Raw genomic sequence first — 9,681 nt, 5'->3', positions numbered from 1 at the left:
AGTAGTGCTCGTCTTAATTTTTAGTTTTGTATTATTGTGAACATTATATTTTATAATAATATTATGAGATATTTTAATAATTGAATTCAGAGAGTTGTGTAAAAATTTGAGTTCTGCAACATCATTTGTCTTATTTGTAGTACTAATTAAGGTTCTCCGCAAGAATTCATTTTATTGTATAGTATTAATGTGTTATTTACGTAACATAACATTTTGTAGTAAAATCCGCTTTATTTTGTAATATTGATATGCTATTTTATGTAGGGTTCTTGTGTGAAATTTTACGTTATTTGTAATATTAATTAGGATTTTACAACAGAATTGCATATACAAAATGTCGTGTTTATGTATTATATTTTGAAATTATTTTTGAATACACACAACGATACAAAAAAACATGTATCTAAATCTGAGAAATCTGCATAAATACCCAAGTTGCAGAAAATATTTATAAAAAAATACGGATTAACCTCATATGCAACCGTTTTAACCTTATATGCAACCCGTTTCTGTATTTTTGTAAATATTTTCACAAAAAATGATATTTTTGGTAAACTCTCTTTAAATTTATATTCTGAAAATCTATTTAATATTTAGGAAAGGGTTGTTTTTAAGTTGAGCTCAGCCCTTTCACGTACTTTATATAATACCCAATCAAATTTCCTCCCGACAATAATCAACTTCATGGAGCAAACCACTGTAACTTGTTTAAAAGATCCACAAGGCACGTGCCAATATATGGTGCCGTTCACTGGTCGTCTTGAGTCTTCTTGGCTAAATTTAGAACATAAAAATTAAAGTAATGAAGATATTGAGAATTATATCATGCTGGAGTTGATAGTTGTGAATGGAATGTTAGGCCGTGAGTGTGAGTCTAATATATACAACTTTTTTAGAAAAATGTGCTGTAGTCTCTATGTAGTGTTGTACTTACTAATAATATAGTAATATAACTCATAATTCAGAAACGTTGACTGTGATTATAGTGGAATCGGAAGTTTGGTTGATACTATGCATACTGGACTGATAGCAGCCTTACACTTAAAACCTTGAACATGTATCAAAAACCATGGGCCAAGCCCTGAAAAGCACAACAAGCAGGCCAATATCCAACGCATCTGATACATCGTAGTAAAATCCTCGTCTTTGTATGTTCATAGCTCAACCTAATCCCAATAACAGAGAGATAAACAAAAAAATGTATCAGGTTTCCTTCTCTGGTAATCCACAACCTTAAAAAGCTCCGGTTCTTACATTGCGTCTAAGATTCCTCAACAATCTGCAGAATAACAATCATCAGATATACGCAAAGATTAGGGACTGAAAAAGCAAATTAAATTTACTAAAAGATAGCCAGTTGTCATACAACCTTCTGCCTTTTGTTTTTCTTCTTTTTGATTTTGTTCTTGCCCTTCTTTTTATTTTCTTTCTTTTTTTTGTGCACCTGAGGTTCATAATCCATCTTCTCCGAAGTTTCCTGCCAAGTTACGTCAATTCAGAACTTACATCCAGGCAGAAAAAGAACTAATGTCAAAAAACAATGAAATAGATATGCATGATTGCAAATCTTTATTACCTCAGAGTCTCCAAAGGAGTTTACATGCTGAACTATTCTACCCGAACTTGAGCTTCCACCTAAACAAACATATTCAAAATGTCAGCTAGACTTTCAAAACAGTCTATTACTACCAGCTCACTTTAACAAAAGTGTGGCAATAATGAATTCCAACCTCATATATTAATTATTAAGATGCATGTTTACAGAAAGACGAGAAAGCAAGAACATGGTGAGCGATTACAAGGAATCTTAACATGCATTCAGCTGGGGAGGAAACTCTGGAACTGTATTTTGGGACATCAAATGGGCGTTAATTAAAGAAAAACGAAAACTGAAAAACAACACTAAGGAATGTGCGCATAATAAAAGACATGGTAACCGGACATGCATAGCCATGGATTAGGAAAAGGCAGGTCGAAGATAGGAGGTACCCTTGTGAAGTACCGGGCTTTTGTGATTACTTAATAGATTCATGTGTTTTCAAGGTGACTTTCTGTCAGGAACTAGGTTTTGTGTTTTGTATTTTATGATTTGTTTGTGATTTTCTGTTTAAGTAAAGCAAGTAAAGGCAAAGCAAGTAAAGGCAGGAAAGGTAGTAGATTGAGAACAGAGATAGATAGAGATCAGAGAAACAGAGATTAGAGAGAAAGAGATTAGAGAGAAAGAGATCAGAGATTAGGAGAGAGACAGAGATCAGAGGTAGAGTGAGGAAGAAGACAGAGATTCAGTTATAGAGAGAGAAAGTTTAGAGAGAGAAGTGAGAGAGAGATTGGTGGAAACATTTCCATTTCATATATTTCATAACCAGAACATTACATTCTGCAAGCTATTTATAAGCACTCTTGAACAAGACTAACAGAAAATGACTTAACTACCCTTAGTAACACTCATACACAGTAACACTACTATTAGTAACAGTCATCCTTCCTAACAACACTCCCGCCTTCAAAGACAACCATGTCCTCATGGTTTGTACTAGAACAAGTAGCTGGGTCCTTAGCAACAGTATCCTCAGGATTCCTGGACAAGGCATCTGCCACAATATTATCCTTTCCCTTTCTGTAAAGAATAGTATATGTGTATCCCATCAGCTTGCTTATCCATTTCTGCTGCAATAAATTGGTGACCTTCTGCTCTGTCAGAAACTTTAGGGCCCAGTGATCTGTCTTGATAAAAATGTTTATCCATCAAGTAAGAACTCCATTTCTTAACTGCTGTCACCAAGGCAACCAGTTCCTTCTCATAAGCAGACATTTCTCGCCCTTTAGGTCCCAAGACCTTGCTGAAATAAGCTAAAGGCTTCCCATCTTGAGTTATAACTGCTCCTAGTCCCACATCAGAAGCATCAGTTTCAACAATGAAATCTTTGTCATAGTTGGGAAGAACAAGAATGGGAGTACTACACATAGCCTGTTTTAAGGCTTGAAAAGCTTGGGAGGCCTCTTCAGTCCAATGAAAGTTGTCTTTCTGCAGCAAATTAGTTAAGGGCCTAGCAATTAAGCCATACCCTTTGACAAACTTCCTATAGTAGCCAGTCAGCCCTTAGAACCCTCATAACCCTTTAACAGTCCTAGGAACAGGCCAAGATAACATATCAGCAACCTTACCTTGATCAACTGCCACCCCTTTCCTACTGATAATATGACCTAGATATGCAACCTGATCCTTCATGAAGTCACATTTAGACATTTTAGCATATAACTGATGGTTTTTCATTAGTATAAAGACTTCCTCCAAATGCTTCAAATGTTCCTGACTGCTTTTGGAGTAAATCAGTATATCATCAAAAAACACCAAAACAGATTTCCTCAAATGTGGTGCAAATACTTTGTTCATCAAGGCTTGAAAAGTGGCAGGGGCATTGGTGAGGCCGAAAGGCATCACCGTGAACTCATAGTGCCCAAGATGGGTCCTAAAAGCTGTTTTCTCAATATCCCTTGCTTTCATTCTCACTTGATGATACCCAGCCCTCAAGTCTAGTTTAGTAAAATATGTTGCCCCCTGCAACTCATCTAGTAAGTCCTCTATCAAAGGAATAGGAAACTTATTCTTAATGGTTAGTGAATTGAGTTTCCTATAGTCTATACAAAACCTCCAGCTGCCATCTTTCTTCTTTACCAACAATATGGGGGATGCAAATGGGGAGCTGCTAGGTCAGATGACCCCACTGTCCAGCATTTCAAGTACCAACCTTTCAATTTCAGCTTTCTGGTCATATGAGGTTTTGTAAGGCCTTATTGAGAAAGGCTGAGAACCTTCCTTCGGATCAATACCATGCTCAATGTCTCTATGAGATGGTAACCCTTCTGGAAGTTGAAAAAGAACCTCATACTTCTTAATCAACTGTTGTAAGAGCACATTGTGTTCATTGGGAGTAGAAATTTTCTCAACCTGTTTCACAGCGGTTTCAGGTCCAGAATTAGCATATAAGACATACATCAGCCCATGCCCCTGTCTTTGACAGCTCCTGAAGAAGGCATTAGCTGTCATTTGTTGTAAAGCAGGCCTTGTTCCTTGTGAGTTACCCTGTAGCCTGATTGTTTGACCTTGATTTTGGAACTGCAATGTCAACTTCTTGAAATCAAAGGTAACAGGTCCAAGTGTGCTCAGCCAATCCACTCCCAATACTAGATCATAGTTACCCATTGGCAAGGTCTTAACAGTGGTTTTGAACTCATTCTGCCCCATTTTCCACTTAAAATCTGTACATTCATAGCTACTGATTAGATGATTACCATTAGCCACAAGCACCTTCATAGGGTTAATCTTCACCAGTTGACACTTGAGCTTGATGGCAGTTTGCTCATCCAGGAAACTATGTGTGCTTCCTCCATCAATCAGCACTGAGAATTCTTTCTTGCCAATCAATCCAGTCATAGTAATGGTTTGATTGCTATGGTTCCCTTCAATGGCATGAACAAAAACCTCCATTGAAGTCTCTTACCTGCTTCCAACTTATTTTTTTCTGATTTATTCTTAAATTGTTCTTTTTCCTTCTGCTACTGATCTGCAGGACATGGACACAAAACTTTTTTGTTGCTTTGATCACCTTCATCTTGTAAGTGAGCCAAACTTCCAACCTTGCTCTCAGATGCACTACTGATCTTATTGACATAAGTCTTACCTTCCTTGATGTTTTTGCTTCTATTAGATTCAACAATCTGCCTAGCCTTCCTGTAGGCTATTTCAACTGATGTTGGGGTCAACAACACCACAGCATTCCTAATATCAGCCTCCAATCCACTTAAGAAGCTTTCCAAGAAGAATTCTTCTGTCAGTTAAGGCATTTTTCCTTTGAGTTGCTTCATACATTTCTCAAACTGGTTGAAATAGTGATCTACTGTAGTAGTTTGCTTGAGCTGCTTAAATGTATCATATAAGAGCTCTTGTTCCATACTTCCAAACCTAGCAGAGAATTGCAAGGTGAAATCAGACCATTCCATTTGTTTCCTTCCTACAGTGTAAACCTGATACCACCTCCTAGCCACACCTTCAAGGTGCATACCAGCCACAACAACTTTTTTGGAGTCTCCTACTTCAAAGATATCAAAGTAGTGCTCACAATCCTCTATCCATTCACTAACACCGCCTCCTTCTGTGAATTTAGGAAACTTAAGCTTTAAATGTTGGAGTTGACTAGAGCTGTTTCCTTTAATCACTATCTTATCTGCTGAATGTTGTTTTCCAAAAGGATTGACAAACACTTCTTTTCTCTTCTGCGTTTGTCTCGCCTGCAACATTGCAAACTTCTGTACAGCTAGCTCCATTAATTCCTCAACCTTATCAAGTTTATGACTAGTTTCCTCCCTATGCATAAAAAATTGTTGTTGGACTTCTTGCATCAACTCATTATAAGATTTCTCCTTCATCTCCTTCATCTCATTCAACTATTCTATCCTAACTCCTCAAAAAAAAAAAAAAACTTCTAACTAGCAAGTATTTACTAACTCTTGCTGTTCTCTGATTATCAAACCAATATTTAACCACAACTTTTCAATCGAATGTATTTTACAACTTAGATCAACAACAATTTCACAATCTTCAGTAATTGCTACAGATCTAGACTGAAATTCAACAAACTAAGTAGTAGAGAACAAATATCAAACACCTGGAGTGCAGAACAAGTAATTTCTGAAAACTGCTGCGATTACTTCCATTCTGGACTCGCATAGCTCGCTTTAGAGTGCTCAACACGTTTGAAGCTGTGGTTTGATCAAAAATAGAGCTCTGATACCAAATCTGTCAGGAACTAGGTTTTGTGTTTTGTATTTTATGATTTGTTTGTGATTTTCTGTTTAAGTAAAGCAAGTAAAGGCAGGAAAGGTAGTAGATAACAGAGATAGATAGAGATCAGAGAAACAGAGATTAGAGAGAAAGAGATCAGAGATTAGGAGAGAGACAGAGATCAGAGGTAGAGTGAGGAAGAAGACAGAGATTCAGTTATAGAGAGAGAAAGTTTAGAGAGAGAAGTGAGAGAGAGATTGGTGGAAACATTTCCATTTCATATATTTCATAACCAGAACATTACATTCTGCAAGCTATTTATAAGCACTCTTGAACAAGACTAACAGAAAATGACTTAACTACCCTTAGTAACACTCATACACAGTAACACTACTATTAGTAACAGTCATCCTTTCCTAACACTTTCTGAACAGTCTAGTTGTTAATTTTTGGTAGTAAGTATAGAGAGGAGGCAAGAATCAACCTTCAGATAAGTTATCTATTTATTGTGTCTCGCGTAATTTTAATTGTCTGCCTAAGATTAACATTGTTGGTTTGGAAGTCAGTTCTTGCTATCTACTTGATTTAGTATGTTTATAATTGTGCCAATTCAAAACAATAAATGTAATTTCTAGCAAAAAAATAAATATAAAATCACTTTTTCAGAAATGAATTTTGCGGCACACACAGTCCGACAATGCTTATAATTGTTAATGATTAATGATTATGCATACTCGAGTACTATTTGATATCCGAACTTAATTTAATCTTTGTTCTTGTGTTATTCCCTGAAAGTGTTTGTATAGTTTCATTCAATTTATATATCCAATCACTTGAATTTACTAAGTCTTCTGCATAAATTCCTAGAGTCTAGAATTCCCAAATATTATGCTTCATCATTTTCAGGTTGTTCCGTCGTGCACTTAATGGTAAGCTAACGCTTAACTGGGACATCATCAATATGATTAGATATGTGATGAAATGTCATGTTATTGGCTATGTTGCAAAAGTCATGCCTTCTTCCTCGGTATTCAAACTTGGCATTGTATTTTAATGAATTTTGATTGGTTGATTGGTTGATTGATCGATCTGATTCTTTATTATCTTTTTTATCATGACACTTGCAGAGTTCAAAATGATTCTATTTTGCAACTTTAACAATTCACCCCGGGTAGGGAAAGCCTTGCAATACGGAAATAGTTGTCGAAGGTGAGGACTCCATTTCTAACACAGCCTCTTACTGCAAGAATAGTGAGACTACAGTAGATGACTATCTAACGTCTGAAATTTTTATATACCTTCCAAGCATAACTGGCAGACCTTGATTCAATAGTCAATGTCCGAGAATAGTCATCATTACCGGTCAAAAACTTAGAGGCTCAAGGTATTCTAAACAACTAAAAGCTTCTAATATCTTACTAGAGGATACTAAATCTGTGTTTAGTTGGAATATAAAAAATGAAATTTGAATTATAATAGGGATAGAAGTTCAACATTTTCATCCTTGCTCTATTCCATTCCTAACAACCTAAACTAGAGCTCGTCCCCCCCCCACACACACTCATTTCGAAAAGTAATAATTCGTTTAATTTTTTCTTTTAATTTCATTAATTCCGTTCCATAATCTCCCAACCAAACACAACATTAAAAAAATGCAGGTTATATAAACAAACACCCTAAACACATTCCACAAACAAGTAAAATAAAATCAGGTCGGTTGCCACATATATCAATCAACGATTAAATTAACAAACACAAACAATACATCCCGATTAGGAAGAAAGAAGTACCTCGAATAGTTTCTTTAGCATTTTTAACAGCCAGCTCGAGAAGTTGAGGATCAATGGAAGCAAGAGCAGCAGGATCCTGCAACTTCCTTTGGAGAAATTTAGCTAAAGCAGCACCCTTATTTGTTTTTAATGGTCCTCCTGGATGAGCCAACCTAAATAAACAACCCCAAACAAACCAAAATTAAAAAAAAAGAGGTTATTAAGGTGAATAAAATTGACCCCATTTACTAATCAAACGATTGTTGTAAGTGTGTAGATTATGTGATTGTATAACATACATGAAATTAGAAATTTAAAAAAAAAAAAGAAGAGGAAAAAACAAGAAAAAAGACAGATGATTAAAAGTACCTGGGAGTAGAGTGGTAAGAAGAGGAGGATCTGGAGGGAGGAGGTAATGGGGCGAATTTACTTCCTCGGAGTGCTTTCTTGTCTTCCTCCGACAACCCCTCCATCGTCGTGCTCGTCTTACGTTTGTAGTTTGTATTGTATGTATAATATTTATCCTATGTATGTATGTATATGTCTCCTTTGAATCCAAGATTATTTATACAAAAAAGTCTTGTTCATTGTGGGACATGACAAATAACGATTTTGCTCAAACAAATGTTGGGCCTAAACAAGACCACTATACTCATAGTTGGGCTTAAAATCAAAAATATCAAACTGTGTCACTCACTGGGAGTATTTGACATAAAAATGGTAAAAATAATCAATTTTAGTCTTAAATGGAGTACTGTATTTAAGTTTGTAAAAATAAAAAGCAGTAGTAATAGTTTTTCTTTCTTTGGGGAACATATCACATCTTTTGGGGTGAAGACGGTAATTAACGGATTTCTGATATAAATGGATCAAAATAACATTCCTCAATGGTTGGCTGAAAATGTCGGTTTAATTATATATTTTAAGATTTGGTAATTTAGTAAATTCTACTACTTATTATAAATTTGGGGAAAAAAGGTTCAAAATATCATTATTTTAAAATAAAATATTCAAGATATCACTATTGAAAATTAAGACTCAAAATATTATTTCAAAACGGGTCATCGTATAATGTTTTAATATACAACAAAAACGCTAATTTGTCAAGCGTTTTGTTCTATTTTTTCTTTAATATTTAACCACACAGGCTAGATTATCTAGCGTTGTGTGTGTTCCTTTATTTTTTTTTTAATTTTTTAAGTTTTTTATTGTGTATTTTTTGAGACCGGAAATATCACTAAATATTAAATTTTTAATAATTATTTTTAAATTAATATTTTTAAATTTAAAGATGTACCCTAATTTAATAATTTTAATTTTTTTAGAGTTTAATAATCCCTTTTTGAGTTTTAAAATATTAAAAATTGAATAAAAATATATTTAATTTAACAATTTTTAATATTTTAGAATTAATCAATCTCCTTTTGAATTTTAGAAATATTAAAAAAACCCCGCCAATTTAAGGTTTAGGATTTATAGTTTAATCCTAGATTATTTATACAAGAGAGTCTTGTTCATTTTGGAACATGACAAATAACGGGTTTGCTCAAACAAATATTGGGCCTAAAACAAGAACACTATGCTCATAGTTGGGCCTAAAATCAACCATATCAAACTATGTCAATATAAATCATTATTTTTGTAAAGAAAAAATTAACCAAATTAATCATTATAAAAGTATAGTTAATTTTAGTTTTCTGGATACTTTAGTTGATATCCAAATGCTAAAGTTGGTCAAAATTTTGAAAACGGTTATTATTGTTAAATTTACATAATAAAGAGGTTAAAATTGTACATGTGAAAAAATATGCCAGTGGTATATACTGTATTTAAATTTGTAAGAAAAAATAATAGTTTTTTCTTTCTTGGAGATTAATTAATAGTTTTAAATTATTTATAAGTCTAATATATTTGATAATTATTTATAAGTTAATGTATTTGATATTTGAATATTTGTATTAAGTAAAAATGACTTATAATTATCTTGATGTGTTTTATGTTTTTTTTATCGTATATAACCCGCAGCCGCTACCTTTCGGGTGCGCACTGGGTAAACCCTACGGGTTCACACAATAGCTTGCAAAACACATGAACCAAGGTAAATCGCATTTAAACGACAGACTCTGACTC

At 34.3% G+C, this 9,681-nt stretch overlaps 1 protein-coding gene across 1 annotated transcript; it reads right to left on the bottom strand.

Moving 5' to 3' along the window:
* Positions 1 to 960: 960 nt before the first annotated feature.
* Positions 961 to 8,097, bottom strand: LOC141659163 (uncharacterized). The gene is made up of 6 exons (XM_074465921.1): positions 7,921 to 8,097; positions 7,573 to 7,724; positions 1,577 to 1,635; positions 1,370 to 1,477; positions 1,255 to 1,279; positions 961 to 1,166 (listed from the first exon to the last, which is right to left on the bottom strand). Exons 1-5 carry the CDS (start codon positions 8,022 to 8,024, stop codon positions 1,262 to 1,264), a joined length of 441 nt encoding a protein of 146 aa, XP_074322022.1. The 5' UTR covers positions 8,025 to 8,097; the 3' UTR covers positions 961 to 1,166; positions 1,255 to 1,261.
* Between the last annotated feature and the right edge of the window lie 1,584 nt (positions 8,098 to 9,681).

This window comes from Apium graveolens, chromosome 5 (assembly GCF_009905375.1).
Source record: "Apium graveolens cultivar Ventura chromosome 5, ASM990537v1, whole genome shotgun sequence".
Taxonomy (NCBI): Eukaryota; Viridiplantae; Streptophyta; class Magnoliopsida; order Apiales; family Apiaceae; genus Apium; species Apium graveolens.
The sequence above is the reverse complement of the archived record's forward strand: the minus strand, read 5'-3'. Positions and strand labels throughout refer to the sequence as shown.